Genomic DNA, 20209 nt, shown 5'->3' on the forward strand with positions numbered 1-20209 from the left:
GAAGGTGATAATAGCTATGGAGAAAAATAAAACAGAGAAGGAGTATAAAAGTGCCAGAAGGAGAGAGTGGTTGGAATAGGCCTCACTTCTAAGATAGTAACATTAGCACAAACACTTGAAGGAAGTAAGGAACTGAGCCATGTGGATATCTGAGGGAGGAGCATCCCAGATAGAAGGAACAGCAAGTGCAAAGGCCCTGAGTTGGGAGTGTAACTGGTGTGTTCAAGGAAAAGCAGGAGGCCAGTATGGGTGGATTAGACTGAGAAAGCTAAGCAGTAGGAGATGAGGTGTCAGAGTAGTTAGGGCAAAGTGGCCAGGTCATGTATGCCTTCTAGTCGTTGTAAGAACATAGCTTTTACTTCAAGTAACAAGGGAAGCAATTTGAAGAGTTTTGAGCAGAGTGACATGATTTTGCATATGTTAGAAGGCTATGGAATGGTCATTTGGAGAAGCAGGGAAACCGTTTGGAAAGCTATTGCAGTAATCCAGATGAGAGATAATAATGAGAGGTAGTGAAAACATGGGCAGTTACTGGAAGTATTTTGGAAGTAGAGCTGACAAAATTTGCTTATGGATTTGGTAGAGGAATGACAGAAAGGGAGTCAAGGATGACTAGAAGTTTTGATCTAAATATTTGAGAAGGATTGAGTTGCCATTTACTAATATTGAGAAGACTGCAGGGGGACGATATTTGGGAGGGAAAGATTAAGAGTTTAGTTGTGGATATGTTAAGTTTAAAATGGAGGTGTCAAGCAGACAATTTGTTATAGGAGTCTAGAGTTCAACTATAGGGAAGTAACTAAGGTTATAAGTAGTAATCCACTTCCTTGAATCATATATATATGTCTTAATGAGGCAAGATTTAAAAAGCTACCTGTTGTAACCTAGCCTCTGAAGGTAATTCAGAGTAAAACTTCCCTGTATCTAAGTTCTCTAAACTGATTAAAAAACAAAAACAAAAAACAGAATGGTTCTTGAGAAATTAGTTAAAAATTTAAAAAATATCTTGCCAAATATTAATAAAAGCTAACGCTTATTGAGTGTTTATTATGGCAGGCACCACTCTGAGCACTTTACATATATTACCTTATATAATCCCTACAGCAACCCTATGCAGTGGTTCTGTTATTATCACTGTTTTACAGAGGAGGAGACGAAGTCTCAGAGGGGTTAAGTCATCAGCACAATTTCACATTTGCTAATCTGTTGTAGAAACAGGATTTGAATCCACACAGTCTGGCTCCAAAGCTCATGCTCTACACTGTATTCCTTCTATATCTACACTATATCCCTTCAGCCTGGAGAGGGCAGTGAAATGAAGATAGACATAAACACAATAGATACAGATCAAGGTGCAGCCAGCCCCAATGTACCATGAGCAAAAGGTTCTTTATTCGAAGTCAGTCTTTGAAAATATAAGGATAAACTTTACATAATTCTTTTTTCCTGACATTTTATTATGAAAATTTTAAAACACATAGAAAAGTTGAAAGAATTGTACAATGAAAACCCATATCTCCACCACCTAGATTCTACAGTTAACATTTATTTAAAAACTATTAGCATTGCTAAATTTGCTTTATCACATACCTACCCAGCTCTCTCTCCATCTGTTAATCCACCATACTACTTTGATGTGTTTCATAAAGATATTAGTACACTTTATGCCTAAACACTTTAGCTGCATGCATGATTCTGGAATTCACATTCAAAAATTAAACGAATACTGTTGGATTTAAATTAATTGCAAGTAAGGTTAAAAGGGCTGAATGTGAGTACAAAGAAATTCATGGATTTTTCTGTCTAAGGTTAAAGAATATTCTCTTGTTCAAAATATTAATGGGTAATATAGTGATAAAATAATTTTCAGGGCTTCCCTGGTGGTGCAGTGGTTGAGAGTCCGCCTGCCAATGCAGGGGACACGGGTTCGTGCCCCGGTCCAGGAAGATCCCACATGCTGCGGAGCAGCTGGGCCAGTGAGCCCATGGCCGCTGGGCCTGCGCGTCCGGAGTCTGTGCTCCACAACGGGAGAGGCCACAACAGTGAGAGGCCCGCATACTGAAAATAATAATAATAATAATAATTTTCAACTGTGTCCACACAGAGGATGGGGAGGCACGTGAGAGGGATGAAATCCGGCATGACAGGCGAAAAGAGAGACAGCATGACCGGAATCTTTCCAGGGCAGCTCCAGATAAGAGGTAGGTACTATTTGAGATAAATACGAATTATGAAGAGTGGCCTCTGTGAACCTTTTAGAGAGGAGGTTTAGTGCACTAAGACCAGTTTGCTTCTCTCTCTTTCCTCTTCAGGTTGATAACTTAATAAATCAGCACTTATTTTCTTGCACTTAACTGCTTACTCTGTCTTAGCAGAAGAAGTAACTACCCATGGAAGTTATCTTTTCTTCCATTACCTTGTAGAGTCAGCTAGAATTGAGAATGATGGGGATATAGAAAAGGGAATTGAGATCATGTTTGTGAATAGAAAGTTGAGGATATGCCTGTTCTGGTCTGTTCTTTTCCTGTTTCAAATGGTGAGACAAATTTATCATGTGCCTATTCCTCTAGACAGGAAATAAGCTTCTGTACCTTTATTGAGGTCCTTTCACGTGCAGAGTACTGTACCAAGTACAGTGGGGAAGAAGAGCAGGTTTTGTAAGAAGTGAAGGTCAGCCTCTTTTCATGAGCAGTTTTACTTAAAATTCAGAAAGACAGAGCTGTCATTTCAAATTACTTAGGAAAATTGACAGAGTGCTCTTAGTAAGTACAGACTTGTATAGAACAAGGGAAATACATGTATGGAGACTGGGAATAAAGTAGGGATTAGTGAAGTTTGTGGTTCACCAAAGGCCGAGGACTGAAATTGCTGAAACGTTGAAGACATGCTGTAATACAGAGGTGGAATTCTGAGTAAGGGTTAAATGCAAATGTAAAACATTTTCTTTCCAAATAAGCAGTTTTCCATGCTCTCATCCTCCTCTGAGCTGATACAATCTATTTTTTCAAGTCGTATCTACGACAGATTCCTGCTGGTGGTGTTCTTTGTTGTTTAATGGCATATTTCATCTCCCTGATGAGTGAAGTCATAGGGAAGCAGAAAATCTGAATTTAGAGTTGTGTTTAAATGTACAGTGTAGGAGAGAGGAACAAAGTATGAAAGTGCACAGTTAATGACACTCTTAGTCTGAAATTCCTAAGCTGCAAAAATCAAAATGGCTCTGTGGATAAATTGAGCCCTTAAAACCAGTAATGTAACTATGAGAATTGATAACATAGAAAAGCTGTAAACTTGTGATTGTATGAAAATTAGATTGTCTATAGAAATCATTTTAAGACCTAAGTCTCTAGTAAAATAAATGATGATGGTTACTATGGTATCACTGCGATGTAGATTTCATATGTACTGAAACAGCAGGGGAATTAAGTTAATCTGAATGTCAAAAATCTTACTGAGTAATCCAGTCATTGACATGTTTACCTCAGAATTCTAATAGAATAAACTTACTAAGTGTGGTTAGGTAAAAGAACTGACTCTAGCTTATTGAAAATGATTCATGTGATACATCTAATTTGCATCTACTCCCCCTAACCCTTTATAATAGCAGATATAGACCATAGCAGTTTCATATCTCAGCATGCATTACAAGGTGATTGCTTGTATTAAAGACTTCCATATCAAGAATGATTCTTTTGAGAAAGGACAGTATCTTCAATAAATGGTATTGGAAAAACTGGACAGCTACAGGCAAAAGAATGAAACTAGACCACTATCTTACACCATGCACAAAAATTAACTCAAAATGAATTAAGGATTTGAATGTAAAACCTTAAACCATAAAATTCCTAGAAGAAAACACAAGTAGTAATAAGCTCTTTGACATTGGTCTTAGCAATGTTTTTTGTGAATCTGACTCCAAAGGCAAAGGAAACAAAAGGAAAAATAAATGGGACTATATTAAACTAAAAACTTCTGCACGGTGAAGGAAACCATCTTCAAAACGAAAAGGCAGCCTACTGAATGGGAGAAGATACTTGCAAATCATATATCCAACAAGGGATTAATATCTAAAATATATAAAGAACTCATACAACTCAACAACAAAAAAACAAACCCAATTAAATGGGCAGAGGATCTGGATAGACATTTTTGCAAAGAAGATATGCAGATGGTCAACAGGCACATGAAAAGATAATCAACATCACTAATTATTAGGGAAATGCAAATTAAAACCACACACCTGTTAGAATGGCTGTTATCAGAAAGACAAGAAATAGCAAGCATTGGAGAGGATGTGGAGAAAAGAGAACCCTCATGCACTGTTTGTGGGAGTATAAATTGGTACAGTCAGTATGGAAAACACTATGGAGATTCCTTTAAAAATTAAGAATAGAACTACCATATGATCCAGCTATTCCACTTCTGGGCATTTTTCTGAAGAATACAAAAACACGAATTCAAAAAAGTATATGCATCCCTGTGTTCACTGCAACATTATTTACAATAGCCAAGATGTGGAAGCAACCTAAGTGCCCATCAACAGATGAATGGATAAAGATGATCTGGGGCATGTGTGTGTACACTAGAATACAACTCAGGCATAAAAATGAAATCCTGCCATTTGTGACAACATGGATGAACCTTGAGGGTATTATGCCAAGTGAAACAAGTCAGAGAAAGAAAAATACTGTGTGATTTCACTCATGTGAAGTCTACAAAAACAGAACAAAATGAACAAAACAAAACAAAAACAAACTCATAGATACAGAAAACAGATTGGTGGTTACCAGAGGGGAAGGGGGTTGAGGGATTGGTGAAATGGCTGAAGGTCAATTGTATGGTGATGGATAGTAACTAGACTTTTGGTGATCACTTTGTGTAGGGTATACAGATGCTGAATTATGTTGTAGTCCTGAAACTTATATGTTATATACCAATTTTATCTCAAGGAAAGAAGGGTCTCTTAGCAGTTCTTTTCTGCTATCATGAAGGCTTAACTGTAAAACCCTATCTCTTATAATCATGTATCTGAAATGCCTTAAGAGCTGCCATCCTGATGATGCATTATCAAGGAATATATATATTCACAAGATGTGAATGTACATATTTACTCTGCTTCTGATATCGATTGTATTTAAGTGGAAATTCAACTTGTGAAGAATTTTCAGTTTGTGACATGGTATTTCAAAACAGGTCGAAACTGCAGAGAAATGAAAATCGAGATATCAGCGAAGTCATTGCTCTGGGTGTGCCCAATCCTCGGACTTCCAATGAAGTTCAGTATGACCAAAGGCTCTTCAACCAATCCAAGGTACAAAGAGTCTAGAAATAGCATATATTAGCTGTTATATGAATGTATACCAATCCAATACCAATCCTCAGGGAAAAGGAAATTAACATACTAGTATCCTCCAATTTTAAAGACCACTATGCTAAAGCAGTCAGTTGTTAGTGAGCACCACACTTAACCTAAGAACCCAAAGCGGGTATGAACAAAAGTTAATGGACTTTGTGACTGTTCTTTAATGACCTTTTTATTTGCAGTTCAGATTACTGAAAATGTGAGCTATAAATGAGCAAGGGTTTTTACTCTTCACAAGAATGTAATCAGATTCAACTTTTAATAAATAATAACGTACATTTTTAACATCCTCTATTTTTCCACAGGGTATGGACAGTGGTTTTGCAGGTGGAGAAGATGAAATTTACAATGTTTATGATCAAGCCTGGAGAGGTGGTAAAGATATGGCCCAGAATATTTACAGGCCCAGTAAAAATCTGGACAAGGACATGTATGGTGATGACCTAGAAGCCAGGATAAAGACTAACAGGTACCAAGGCAGACAGTTTAGTTTGTGTCTGCACCAGTGAAAACAAAGTAGTTCATGGTCGTTTCTTTTTCCTTAGATTTGTTCCCGATAAGGAGTTTTCTGGTTCAGACCGTAGACAAAGAGGCCGAGAAGGACCAGTTCAGTTTGAGGAGGATCCTTTTGGTTTGGACAAATTTTTGGAAGAAGCCAAACAGCACGGTGGCTCTAAAAGACCCTCAGATAGCAGCCGCCCCAAGGAACATGAGCACGAAGGCAAGAAGAGGAGAAAGGAGTAGATACTTTCTTCAGAGTGAATGAACTATTATTCATAACCCTAATGATGAAAGTCATATAGGGGTACACTTTGTAAATGGCCAGGATGAAAACAAAATCTGGGTGTCAGAGCCCAGCACTACTTTTTATTATAGGAGAAAGGGGGGGATGGAAAAATTCTACTTTGAATTATTTAGTTTTTTTTAAAGAGTGGGTTGTGTTTGTGTTTTCTCCCACCTTTTGGCATTTACAGAACATACTGCCCCACACATGAAATTAAGGCCACTTCCCTTTCGAGTGACATTAGTACTTTGGGGTTAATATTTTGTCTAAGAATGACTGCTTACAAATAAAGTTAGCCCAACCACAGTGCGTAGAAAGAAGGATGTTCACATATTGGAAGTGTCCTGCCAAATGATGTTGGCCCCTGTTGTGCTCTGTTTTAATTTGGAGTGGGGAAAGTAAGCTCTTGCTTGGTGCAACTATCTGTTTCCAATAAAAACATTTAGACAGAATTTCCAGTTTTGTTTACTTTATTTAATAGGCAGTGATGTTCTCAAAAATCTCTCTCTTCATCAGATGTTTGGTCCCCTTGCAAAGCTTTGGGTTTTTGAGCTTGAACATGGAGCTGGGAAAAAAAAGCAATCACATAATAAGCACTCTAAGGAAAGGCAATGTCTGCGAAAACATTAAAACTGAAAACTGTTGTTTTATTAGGGAGTCAGCACCAGGAAGTCAAAGGATGTTATTTGTTCCTTGTACTTAAGACTCTCTGAACTTCAATTAAAAATTGTAAATCAGTCTGGCCCAAGATCACACAGTAAGTGGAAAAGCCAGGATTTCAACCAGGGTCTCCCTGCTGTTTCCACCGTTCTGTGTTGCATATACCTTGCTAACCATTAAAGTGTCTTCTTGTACTTCCCTTTCCAGACCTTTTAGAACTGGGCACTCTCCCACCACCACCATTCTTTAACAAACATTAAAGTACACATCCTCCAAAGTCCCTGTCATTTCACACTTCTGACCTATTTAACTGATATACAGAAAGCTCATGACATGATACAGAAAAATATTTACCTTTACTCCATCAATAACATGATTTTCCTGTTGTAGTGCATTGTGAAGTTCTTCTTCTGAAGAAAATTGAATCCAACCCATACCTCTGTGAAAGCCAGTCTCTTTGTCCTAAAAATTCAAAATTTAGGAAGAGATTAATAATCATGAACTTGAGAAAGTTTCCAGGAGTTCCAAATCAAACTACCAACTTTTTCATCTGCCAAAATGGAGTAAAACACATTTTAATAAATATAAAAAACCCTGCTTTAATACAAATACTCTCCTATTTACCCAAAGCTTAATCTCTTAATCATAACACTCTCTCTGCTTCTCTACCGCCACTGGAGAAATAAAATATGAGTAAAGAGCTTTCTCTGTCATTCTAGATATAAACCATTAACAGCAACAGTCAAGCGAAATTTTGATCACATAAAGAAGTACTCTTCCTGTTTCTAACTTCTTCACTTCTAGAAACTAGAAAATTAACCCTTAAGACCTAGGTGCATTTCTAGTAATTTCTGAGATTAACTACCCTCATCACAACTACCATCATTATCATCACATGCTCCTAATGAAAAAGGGAAAAAAAGTTACCCTTATTTACCTAGTTCTAGACTTCTGGTTAATTTAAGCAGTTCTGCTACTTCCCTTTGTGCAAAAGACAGAGTGCTTATCATTCAACCTATACATCAGATTCTATATGTCTTATACATCAGAGATTCTAGTGTGCTTAGACGTACCCCGCCTAGCCCTCCAGCCCTTCTATGTAAAAAAGGCCAAGATGTCTATTCACTCAATGTACATCATCAGTCTTGTTACAAAGTTATGTTGTGCTCTGCCCCCAAAAACACATTCTTGGAAATTGCCCCCATATACCTGGAAGGTAAGTTTATAAGTATTAACCTAGAACACAGGAAAAGTTTCTGTTAATGTCCCAGTGATTCACTCCTTACCTGAGATAGGACGATTTCTAAAGCACTCTACTCCAGGTGGCCATTTCCATTTGTAAAGGCATTAACATTTTTGTGCTAAAATTTAGATACTATGTATCTAAAATTGGAACCTGCATTTCTAACTTGAGTACAATGAACTTGTTACTAGAAACTAATTTTCTTCCTGTTACACATTACTTAATTTTCCCAAGAATCAAAACCTCATGTTTAAATCTAAAATCTGTTAACTCTGGCTCCTAAATTCTTTTAAGAGGGAAATGGCAACCAAGAAAAATGTTACCTTTTGGAGAAACTTTATTTTTTAATATTTTTATTTATTTTTTGGCCACGTGGCATGTGGGATCTTGGTTCCCCAACTAGGGATCGAACCCTTTGCCCCCTGCAGTAGAAGCACGGAGTCCTAACCACTGGACTGCCAGGGAATTCCCAAGAAACATTTTTTTTAATGCTCTTCAAAAAATACAAAGTTCATCACTTTTTTTGGGGGGGAGGGTACACGGACCTCTCACTGTTGTGACCTCTCCCGTTGCGGAGCACAGGCTCCAGACGCGCAGGCTCAGCGGCCATGGCTCAAGGGCCCAGCCGCTCCGCGGCATATGGGATCTTCCTGGACGTGTCCCCTGCATTGGCAGGTGGACTCTCAACCACTGTGCCACCAGAGAAGCCCAATTTCATACACTTTTAAAACTATTTTTTATGCTTATAGATTTTCATGTCTGTAATACGCATGCTCATTTTTTTAATCAACTATAAATCCCATTGTATCAATGAATTAGTATCTATTTAACCAACCCCACTGATGAACACTTAGATTTTCCAATTATGATATTATTAAACAATGCTGTTTTGAACATTCTTGACCTCACATTTCTGTAGAATAAATTCCTAGAAATGGAACTGCTAGATCAAAGGCAAATTCTTACTGTTAATAGATTTTGCCAAATTACCCTTCAGTGAAGGTATCAGTTAACTTCTCAACAATTTCAGTACCAGTTTCCCTACACCTTTACTAGCACTGGATATGCGTAATCTGTTAGATCTTTGTAAGGCAAGTAACGTTTAACCAAGCGTTAAGAATTTAAGTTGATACTTTACCACAGCCTTTTCAGTGCCACGAGAAAAAAAGCAGTTTTAGTGAAGCATGTGTAAATCTGTGTATTCACATCACACACCCCAAAAAACAGTAATCTAGAGTCCACAGAAAAAGACAGCCCAGGATAAAGTAGAACAAATCTATAGATTGATTTTTTTAAGACTTTTTTTTGGAATTAAAGGACTCCATTACTTTTTTTTAACTTATTTACTTATTTATGCCATACCCCGAGGCTTGTGGGATCTTAGTTCCCCCACCAGGGATTGAACCCACGCCCTCCACAGTGAGAGCACAGAGTCCTTACCACTGGACCGCCAGGGAATTCCCTATAGATTGATTTCTGAACCCTCATGAGGAGGCAAAGAAAATGTAACAAATAGAAACACACACAAAAAGCACTCAACTCAATGAGGATAAAGGTTAAAATATTCTCCACCAGTTAGTTTTATGATAAAATTATCCTCTACTCTCTGAAGTCCTTATTACAACACTGTAATAGACAAAATTCCAAAACAGCCCCAAGATCTCCATGTGTCCCACCATGTTGACCCTGTATAATCTCTCCCCTTGAATGTGGGCAAGGCCTATGACACGCTTCTAACCATAAGAATATAGCAAAAGTGATGGGATATTGCTCCCTTGATCAGGTTATACAGCAAGGATGATGGCGTGTCACTCCAAAGACTACATTATAAAACTATCTTACCAGACCAGAGAAACTCCCTTGCTGACTTTGAAGCAAGCTGCCACATGGGAGAGAAGCTGGCTAACAAGGAACTGCAGGCAGTTCCTAGGAGCTGAGAGCAGCCTCCAGCTGAAAGCCAGGAAGATAGCAGACACCCCACTCCTACAGCTGAAAGACTGATTCTACCAACAACCTAAGGGAGCTTGGAAATCAATCGTTCCCAGTTGAGCCTCTGATGAGACTGCAGCTCCAGCTGACACCTGATCACAGCTACGTGAAACTCTGAATAGAGGACCCAGCAAAGCTATGCCTGGACTCCTGATCTGTACAAACTGTGAGATAATGTATGTGTGTTGTTTTGAGCCATTAAGTTTGTCATAATTTTATGCAACAACAAAAAACTAACACAAATACCTCAAATACCTAGGATAAGGTTTATTTTTTTAAAGCAGTATCACCCATAATTTAATCAACAAAGACTGAACAGCTTCACTTCATTACAAATTCTATAAATTGATGCTTTCACACAAAAAAATCAAGAATTAGAGGATAACATTATTACTTTTTTTAAAAAAGATAATACTCACAAAAGGAACAGTGCACTTTCGTACATGGCCAAATTGTGAAAAGTGTTCTCTCAGTTCACCTGTGTAAGAAGAGAAAACTATTAAGAGTTGTTAATTTTGTATCCTCCATCCTAGATTGATATAGAAACCAAAAGGGCTCCTAGAGCTCCCAAACTTCTTGTGAACGGGAGTTACTTTGTATTCCCTTGAAGCCTTAAGATCTAGGAAATAGCTATGGTATTGATTATAAAATTGTAATGTACTAGATTTGGGAAGGTGATGAGGTGGGAACATGGACAGATAAATTGCTGAGTTGACTGTAATCTTCATCCCCAGCAAATACTGAGTGTCTTCACCACACCAGGTACTGTGCTAAACGCATGGATTATAATCCCTCAGAAGATTACACAGAAGACAGAAAAACAATTACAGTACAGCATGTTGTTAGCTATATTAGAGATTTCCAAATAAAATCTCAATTTACTTGCCTTTCATTATTTACAGTTTACATTGGGTTATATCGTTGTTACTCTTAAGTTTGTTGAGTCGACCCTACCTATCCTTCCTGCCTTACTTCCCATTGCATGCCCATAGTTACTTTCTAGTACAACAAATGAAAATCTGTGTATCTGTCCTGTGGATTCCTGTCTTTGCCTGCTGTTCTTTCCCTTTAACATGTAGTAATCCAATCTCCTTTTGCCTAAATTGTATCTATCCTTCAAGACCCAGGCCAAAAACATTCACAGATTTTATTGGGCTCCTACCGCAAAACAAGACAACATACTAACCCTGTGAGGCCTCAAAGATGAATAGTGGATTATTTTAAAGATCAAAAACTACACGATCGGCGTGCCCGCGTCCAGGAAGTGTGGGGTGACGCTGTAAACGCTGGGGTGAGAGACTAATGTGTGGAAACTCTGCACCCCGCACCTGCTGCAGTAGCTGTGCAGGGCTGGGTGGGTGCGGGATCCGTACGTCATGATACTCTCGGCGCCCAGGAAGAGCGTGAAGCGTGAGACTGGGACGAGGAAGTGTGGGTGCTACTTTTCCTGCACAGCCTGCAGCTGCAAACCAGAACTCACAGGTTTGCAGAGGCCCAGGCTCAAATTTAACCGTGCAGCAGTGGCTCACCCCCAGTGTAGTTCACCAGGCCTGGGGACTCGAAGGTGTCCAACAAACTTGGCCGTATGCATGCAGCTGAGGCCTCACAGCTTCCCTAATGTCTCCAGCACTCTGGCTGCGCGCCCAGGTGTATCTCATTGAAGGGGACACGGAGGGCGCCGGCAGCTTCGGGGCTCGCTGCACACCTTTGGAGCCCGCCTCCCCCAGAGCGTCTGCTGAATCCTTACCAGATCCCACCTGGCCGCCGCTGGCCTCCTCCCCGCCGCGTGGCTGCCCACCCGGACTTGGATAAGTGGGTACCGCGTGTCCCTGACCGGATGGCTGCGCAGATGGCGGCAGGATCCCCGGTTTCCTTTTGGCCCCGAAGCTGAACGTTCGCGCTGCTCCTCACTCTGCCCAAAGTGCCTGCAGCCTTCAAGTGTGTGCCCACCGCCCTTGGTTTCCCAGTAAGTTACTGAGCAGCCTCACTGCATCAGCCCGACCGACCACTTGTACTGTGAAGAGACCCTTCCCTGGCCCTGTGAAACAGCCTTTATTGGCCTGCGACGCTGGCTGAGCCCATCAGCTGCTCCTTCTCCTAACTACTGTTTGTTGTTGACGCAAACCAGCAGCCTAACCTTAAAATACTGAAACACTGAAAATACTGCTGACCTTTTAGCTAGCAGGCAGCAGCAGGCAAAGAGTTCAAAATAAGCATTGTTGAGGCGCAGTCCGCTTGCGCCCCGAGCCGCGCACGCGCGGTGACGGTAAAATGGTGGAGTTGGTACCTTTTGCGGTTCCCATCGCGGGTGACAAAACCTTGCTGGTGTGCTGAGCTCTGGACCCACGGCCGAGGCCTTGTAATCTTCTCCCAGTTTGGCCTTCTGTATTCGGTCCGAGTCTTCCCAAACGCAGCAGTGGCCGGTCCTGGGTTCTATGCCATCATCAAGTTTTATTCAGCAAGGGATGCCCACAGAGCCCAAAAGCCATGCGTACAGAACCAACTTTTTCAGACATCTCCAGTGAAGGTTCGTCTCGGCACCAGACATAAGGCGGTTCAACATAATACACCTGCCCTAAACAGCTCCAGATGCCAAGAATTGGCAAATTACTACTTTGGTTTCAATGGGTGGTCAAAAAGGATCATCAAGAGGTGGTGTTGCCCTCCCACGAGTGCAGGAGTCCCGAAGTTGGCATGGCTGAGGAACCTTTGGATAACTTGCAGGAAGGGTCATTATCATTCCTTATGAAAAGGAAGGTAACCCAGAAGGTTGCTGTTCAGAAGGCTATGAGAGATGCATTCCAGAAACTGCTGACTGTGGTTTTAGAAAGTGGTAAAATAGCTGTGGCATATAGACGGTGTGAAGAGGTCACAGATGCTAGAACCGAAGAGGAACTACAGGATTTAATTCAAGTATGTGGAGATAAAAACTCAAGGGGTACACAGCCAGTGTAGCCATAATTCAAAACAACCAGCAGGATTTGGAAGACTTTGGCATGTCTACTCAGCTCTGTCATCCTTTGGAAAAGGTGAAACTCTGAAACTGCTTTGGAGGCAGGGAATTTCTAGGACTTTTCCAAGTCCCGAGCCTTGTCTCTGGCCCCTTATTTGAAGTTTGGAGAGCAGGATTGAGGGCCATCAGTGTACGTCTACAGTTGTGGACACAGGAGAAGACACAGGCCTTTTAGAACTCCCCTCTAATAGAATTGCAGGGATTTGGGAAGAAAGTAACTATGGCCTTAAGTGTGATTATGCTACAGTGTTTAAAAACTATTCATGCCTTTCAAGTAACGTATATTACCCAGATCTCAGCATCTCATATATATCTTGTGTTAAATATTTTGCCGAAGAACCTTTCTGTAAACCAATTATATGGATGCCTCAAATTAGGGATTAAGTTGTCAACGTAATTTCTAAAAGAAAACATTAACATACTGCATATAGGATTTTTATTAAAAAGGAGCAAAAAATGTGTTTCATGTCATTGAGAGCTTAATTTGGGGCTAGATTTCTGATTATTTAACTCACCCCAGTGTTGCAAAGTTTGTTTCGAAGGGAAGAAAGTAGAGAAAGAAAAGGTGGTTATGTTCTGAAAAATGTAAAAATTTTGAAAGTTTTTCCTGTACAATATAATTATTTTAATTCAATTTAAATCAGTCAAGGAAACTTCAGACGTATCCATGTTTGGGCTTTAAGAAGTTTAGCTTCCTGTGAAATGTGAGAGGAAAGGATTCCGTATTGATACTAAAGATTTTGGAAACCTGATTATAACAACAGATCCTTTCCTAAATGAGGCCAATTTTGGAATCAGTTCCATTTAGAAACCATTATGTGCTAGGCACTGGAAATAAGATGAAGCTCCTTCTCTCTTGGAGTTTAGGTGTTAAAGGTGTACCAGACAATTAAAAAGGACTAAAATTAAATAGATTATGAAAAGGACTGTGAAGAAAGTAAATAGGGTGCTAGTTACAGTATTTCAAGAAAATTGCTTAACATGCTGACTTTAACATTCTAAGTGTCTTCTCCATGTGTGCACACAGGGTAGACCTCTGAAAAGTGACACTGTAGTTTTTTCTAGGTTAATGGCTCTGTTGAGACAAGGTGGGATGTGGGAAGTTTGCCCATGCTAATTTAACAGCCATTCACTTGCTTTTAGACTCTCTTTCCCAGAATGAATTGCTCACCTGCCCCAAACCCCTTCTACAGAAGTTCTGGAGTCATCACTGATTCAGTGGTAACCCCTAATAACAGAGTGGTGAATTAATAACGAGACGTGAATACTGAGAGTTTGGAGGAAATGGCAACATTTTATTTTATTGTTTTTTGTTTTTTTAACATCTTTTTTGGAATATATTTGCTTTACAATGGTGTGTTAGTTTCTGTTTTATAACAAAGTAAATCAGTTATACATATAAAAAAATAAGCATTGTTCACCTAGCAGAGTCAAACTGAGGCACACACAGACCTTCCGGGATGTGAGTGTGTAGTGTGTGAGTAGCTGTGCTGAAGTTGGGAGTAGTAAAGGTGATGACCCACAATACTATGTTAAAACACACCAGTGGATCCATAGAGAAACTGGATGTTAACCTCAATATAGGACAAAAAGTCACTTATTTAAATTTGTTCTCTAAGAACAGGAAGTAAAAGAAGAAACAATACATTAATTTGTCCATCTCTACCAAGAACAAATTAACAGCTCTGGGAAGCATAGATAGGAAGCTGAACTGTTCTCTGGAGATTGATGTGATCATTGGGCATGGCCAGAGGAGAGACCCCACAAAATGAACATAGATCCTCTTCCCTGAGGTGTAACAGTTAAACAGTGAGGAGTTTTCAAAAAATTGCTTCCTGAATTAGGTAGTGACATCTACACATATTGGCTGCAACCAGAGATGTACAAATCCACCCACAATCTAAATTCAGTCATTCTTAACATTTTGTCATATACACATATCTATATGCATGCATATATATGTAGTTTTTCAAAAACATTTTAAGTAAGATACACACATCAGTGCCATTACGTCTCTCAATACTTCAGCACTCCTGTCCTAGGAATAAAGACATAATTTATAGCCACAATATCATTATCACACAAGTCAATGATAATTTCCTAATTTCATCTAACTCCCAGTGTAATAGGGAAGAACTTTTGTATTCTATGACAAGTTAATCACTAAAGGGATGTTGCCTATAAAGCTTAAATTATACATAATGGGGCTTCCCTGGTAGCCCAGTGGTTGAGAATCTGCCTGCTAATGCAGGGGACACGGGTTCGAGCCCTGGTCTGGGAGGATCCCACATGCCGCGGAGCAACTAGGCCCGTGAGCCACAACTACTGAGCCTGTGCTCCGCAACAAGAGAGGCTGCGATAGTGAGAGGCCCACGCACCGCTATGAAGAGTGGCCCCCACTTGCCACAACTAGAGATAGCTCTCGCATAGAAACAAAGACCCAACACAGCAAAATAATTAATTAATCAATTAATTAACTCCTACCCCAACATCTTCTTTAAAAAAAAAAAAATTATACATAATGGCCCATCTCTGGGAACCCTGCCTCCCTGGTAATGAGTGTTAAGCTAAAGTACCTTTGTTTAGCTCATAGGAAATGTCCGGACCAGGCCCACCTGTGAATGGCTGTTCCAAAGAAGAAATTAACACATCCCCTCCGGAGTCTGGCTGGAACCAGGGGTTTACCCGCTTCCCTTTCAGCATAAAAGAAGCCTGAATTTTAACTCAGGGAAGGTGTTTCTTTGGAACACTAGTCCACCGTCTTCTTGGTCTGCTGGCTTTCCGAATAAAGCTGCTATTCTTTGCCCCACCCAACAACTCATCTCTCAATTTACTGGCCTGTTGTGCAGTGAGTAGCACAAGCTTGGACTTGGTAACACCAGTATATATTTTAAACTTCCAAATTGTTTCCTAAATGTGTTTTTAAAATGTCCCCCCTCAACACAGGATCTATTAAAAATCACACATTAAATTTGAAAAAAACAAAAAACAAAAAACTACATGATCGCTTTCTCTTCTGTACTACAGTGCTTGTACTTTCACTGATTTACATTTCATGTTACCTGTTTCACCACCCTAGTTCATTTAAACCTCACTGGTTCAAAAACTGCCTATATTTGTTGTTTGTAAGTCTCCTCACCCCCACCACTATACCATAAGCTTGCCAAGTGTTTAGTCCACTATGTCCACAGTGATTGGTACACAACAGGGCAATATTTGCTGAATGAATAAATAAATGTCCAGTAATCCTTCAACCAGCCACAGGGGCTAAATTTCTGTAGTGCTCTAATAAATTTCTGTAGTGCTCTAATAAATTTCTGTAGTGCTCTAATAAATTTCTGTAGTGCTAAATTTCTGTAGTGCTCTTGATCAAACCAGTTGGCAAGATCAGGCTCTCACACAGAACATATTACTGGAGGATAAACAAAATAGTTTTAAACCAGGTATTAAAAGTTCTAGAAAACATTCACTTCCAAAACAAACTAGCTCTAGAAAGTAACCCTTTTCCCAAATTACCTGCAACTGTTATGGAAAAACAGCTGCAAACACCAAGAACAATGCCTACCACATAACAGATACTCCTTAAACATCTGCTGAATGAATGAACTGAGAGAGACTGTAGTCAAGGTCGTATTTTATACACTCTTTAAGGATCTTGAGCAAGTCCATTATGGTCTGGAAACGCATCTGCAAGATGCTTGCAGAAACCCCTCGGCCTTTCCAGTTTCACAGGGCCTAAAGCAAGACATTCTGCTGGGTGTGGTCTGAGAAGGTGGGGCACAAACTGATCTATTTCCCATTCTACTACCCACACTCATTCCATTCCTTGTTTAAGGGAGCTGACCTGATACCTGAATGTCTGCAAAAGTGACCACGGATTTTTAAAGTTTTGTAAGCATATGTAAAAACCTTAACTCAAAACTGCAGCTGACAAAAATCAACGTTGGTGAGAGATTTCAGTACTGATTACTCCCAGCCCTCTATCTCCAACCTAGGCCTCTCTCATGAGCTTCAATTTTTGTAATCATGAAAACAACTATCATTTATTGAGTATTTACTCTGTATTGAGCACAAGTCTAAGCAGTTTACATATAAATTCATTTAATCCAATCAACAATCCTAGGAGGAAGTTATTTTTGACTCCATTTTGTAGATGGTGAAACTGAGGCACGGTAGTGAGCCCTTTTCCCCAGTTACTTCCGTTAGTCAGGTTACACAACTACCAAATGGCCAAGCTGGAACTCTAACCCAAGGAGTACGGCTTCAGAGTGCATTTCTCCATCGATACACACCGTCCTCTGTCCAACTAACGGAGACCTCACAGGTTTTTCAAACTAAACACATTTAAACTTTACTCCTCATCTTCTTTCGATGTGCTTCTCCTACATTCTAACCACGAAATTCACCAACGCTAAAAACCTGTAAGTCATTCCACCCTTTCCCCCATCCGTACTCTTCCCCCATTCAAGCCATCTGTCGATTTTGTTTGGTTAACATAAGTGAATCTGACCCTTCCTTCTATCACTACCCTGAAATCCTCACTTTTGAACTAAATCACTGAAACTACTTTTGCCACTTTGAATCCATCCTCCACCCTGCCGTCAAAATAACCCCTTCTAAATCGTTAGTCTTAAATTTCCAAGTAACTAAACCTTTAAACTCCGAAAGGCTAGAGACCGTGAATACGTGCCCCAAAACCTCAAGGGGCATCCCTACACGGCTAATTGCAAACAAACTTTTTTCCTACTCAGTGGCTTGCTCAGAAGCATACTCAGCCGCCTTAATCCAACCGCCACGCTGATTTAAGTGCTCCGCAGAAAGCAAGGTTTTTCAGGATTGCTTGGACCTAAAACTTCCGCCCTTACTACATCTGCAACTCACTCGAGGCCGCGGTCCATGGAATTTTTCTGACAAACGCAACCGGCCGGCGGATATTCGTACGCAGTGCGACCGCTCTCCTCGCTGCCGAAGCCGCCATCTTCAGAATGAGAGACCTCCAGTGACCTGAGGTCACGACCCCGGAAGAACTTGCCTGATCCGGAGCACGGAAATCAGCTTCCGGGTCAAAGGAGGCCGGGCAGCGAGATGGGGGAGATGGGGAAGATGGCGGCCGCCGTGGGCTCTGTGGCGACGCTGGCGGCGGAGCCTGGGGAGGACGCCTTTCGGAAGCTTTTCCGCTTCTACCGGCAGAGCCGCCCCGGGACCGTAGACCTGGGAGGGGTCATCGACTTCTCGGTAGCCCACGCAGCCCGCGGCACGGGACCTGGTGCCCACAAGGTACGGAGAGAGGAGCGGCGCGCACCTCCCCGTCGCCACGCCTCGCTTCTTGGAGAGGTTTCAGTGTTCTCCTATCCTCTTTTCGCTTCCAGACTGATGGTTATTGAGCGATCCCCGCCTTCCATGGGTGCACAGTTGAACTGCCCAGAAAGTATCACACTTTGGCGATGAAGGGCTCTATTGACCATTTTTCCACGCAGCTATTCCTGGCTGCGGCCTCGGTCAAAAAATGCTTGGGAATTGGTGTTTATTACTTACATTAACTGTCCATTTGAATTTGCACCTAGATTTGTGTGAAAACCCGTAAATCGTGTTCGCAGACGTTACGGTAGCGTTCTACAGCTTGAAACCAGTTACCCGAGTCTTCCTAGAAGCCGTTGTCCATAAAAGGGCCTGTCTTCTCTGGGACTTTTAGAAAGAGGGCATTGAAAGAGTCTGAGATAATCCCTCCAGGTTGAAAGTAAAGGGCAACTGAATCCAAGCACTATACATTATTTCTACCTTATTTCTGCATTATTCCTCATGGAAATTGAAGAAAACATGGGGAGAGGGGGAGGGGACGCAGGGAGAATCACAACTATAACGTATGCTTCTTTTCAATCGCTTTAACACTGAAGATAGATCCCTAATTTGCCATTGGTGTTGTCCACAGATGGCTGGTTGAGGCATTCTTTTCAAGCTTAGTAATAGATCTCAATAAAATTGGAATACTATAGTAACATCGTATTTATCTAGAACTCAGCTTCTTAGAAACTTCATTTGTTAGCAGAGATGGTCTTAGAGTTGTCAAAATAACATAGAGAAAGTCCAGGAATAGTGTACTTGGCTCATGGAAGAACCCCTCAGACTTTCATTCAACTCCTTTTGCCCATATTTTACTGTAATACTTACATAATTTTAAAATGTAAGCCACCTGAGAAGGGGACATTGTATCTGGCACAGTACCTAAAACAGTAAGTACACAGTAAATGCACTATTTATTTAGTACATAAAAACATGGGTAGTATTTCATTCTCCAGCTCAAAACAGATTGAAAGTAGCAAATTAGAGAAGAAGAAAGTTGCTATTAATAAGACTTCAGATGAGAGCAGAGGAGAAAGTGATGGCTAACAGTCTGACAAGGGAGGAAGCAGACAAACTTTAAAAGGCTGAGAGGTTTGATTCAGCTTAGAATATGATAGATTAGGTCCACAGACTTCTTTCCAGTTTGAGGGTGTTGCTTAATTACAGTGCAGTATTAAGTAAGATCTATTTAAGAAATCATTATGAAATGTTTGAAATAAAAACATTCTGTTCTCTGGGTACTTGAAAGAGTTAGGTGGTCAGGACTCTCAGAGAGTTTCAGATAGCCATTTCATTATAGAGACTGGGTATACAGCAGCCACTTGTTGGTGGTTTGCCTGGAAATCTACACTCTTGGCAAAGTTAATAGATTAAGAGATCATCATATCTTTTGGGGAGAGAACATTGGAGGTATTCTAAGGCAAGCCAGACCCTAAGTTTATTACTAATGTAAGAATAGTTTGGTTTTTTTTAAATATCCTTAGTTACTTTAGTGACTGAATATTGGATTTCTCAACTAGTTTAATGAGCCATCCATAAGATACTCTTAAATGCAAAGAAACCTTCATAGGCCCCTTAAAAGCTTAATTTTTAAGTAACTAATAAAGACAAAAAATTACAAGTTTCATTTTGAAGCTCCATCTAAGAGAGCAAATATTGTACTTCTAGCAAACAGGATTCCCAATGTTTTATTGAACCATTTTTTCTGAGTGGTTTGAGCACTCACCCTCCCCAGCCTGGTGTTCCTCATAGCTCTGTTTAAGCACCATCTGTGTACAAGTTCCTCAGGAGCATTACTGTTAGCCCTAACCGAAGTAA

At 40.4% G+C, this 20209-nt stretch overlaps 3 protein-coding genes and 1 pseudogene across 4 annotated transcripts in view; 3 read left to right on the forward strand and 1 right to left on the reverse strand.

Annotated features, from left to right (window-relative positions):
* SNW1 (SNW domain containing 1) overlaps positions 1–6125 on the forward strand; it is a 35359-nt gene extending 29234 nt beyond the window's left edge. Inside the window, exons 11-14 of the mRNA XM_079914650.1 lie at positions 2105–2201; positions 5194–5311; positions 5668–5831; positions 5908–6125. Coding sequence (XP_079770776.1) covers positions 2105–2201; positions 5194–5311; positions 5668–5831; positions 5908–6106 — 578 coding nt within the window. The 3' untranslated portion in view covers positions 6107–6125. The remainder of the gene's footprint in view (positions 1–2104; positions 2202–5193; positions 5312–5667; positions 5832–5907) is intronic.
* Positions 6126–6591: 466 nt separating this feature from the next.
* SLIRP (SRA stem-loop interacting RNA binding protein) lies at positions 6592–18055 on the reverse strand. Its single transcript, XM_079914652.1, has 4 exons — positions 17933–18055; positions 10458–10516; positions 7161–7268; positions 6592–6711 (listed from the first exon to the last, which is right to left on the reverse strand). Exons 1-4 carry the CDS (start codon positions 18027–18029, stop codon positions 6640–6642), a joined length of 336 nt encoding a protein of 111 aa, XP_079770778.1. The 5' UTR covers positions 18030–18055; the 3' UTR covers positions 6592–6639.
* On the forward strand, positions 12310–16273 carry LOC307182921 (RAD52 motif-containing protein 1-like; annotated as a pseudogene). The gene has a single exon. The product of its transcript is annotated as an RAD52 motif-containing protein 1-like (transcript).
* A 64-nt stretch (positions 18056–18119) lies between the features above and the next one.
* ALKBH1 (alkB homolog 1, histone H2A dioxygenase) overlaps positions 18120–20209 on the forward strand; it is a 32421-nt gene continuing 30331 nt past the window's right edge. Inside the window, exon 1 of the mRNA XM_079914653.1 lies at positions 18120–18328. Coding sequence (XP_079770779.1) covers positions 18137–18328 — 192 coding nt within the window. The 5' untranslated portion in view covers positions 18120–18136. The remainder of the gene's footprint in view (positions 18329–20209) is intronic.

This window comes from Stenella coeruleoalba (genome assembly GCF_951394435.1).
Source record: "Stenella coeruleoalba genome assembly, chromosome: 2".
NCBI classification, from domain to species: domain Eukaryota; kingdom Metazoa; phylum Chordata; class Mammalia; order Artiodactyla; family Delphinidae; genus Stenella; species Stenella coeruleoalba.

What these genes read in the sequence shown, in the direction of transcription:
- SLIRP (XM_079914652.1), bottom strand. Translation starts at nt 18,029, where the DNA reads ATGGCGGCTTCGGCAGCGAGGAGAGCGGTCGCACTGCGTACGAATATC. An exon ending in GAAAGTGCACTGTTCCTTTT is followed by an intron (nt 7,269 to 10,457) that starts GTGAGTATTATC and finishes TTGAATTTTTAG; the next exon opens with GACAAAGAGACTGGCTTTCA. An exon ending in ATGTTATTGATGGAGTAAAG is followed by an intron (nt 6,712 to 7,160) that starts GTAAATATTTTT and finishes TTTTTTTCCCAG; the next exon opens with CTCCATGTTCAAGCTCAAAA.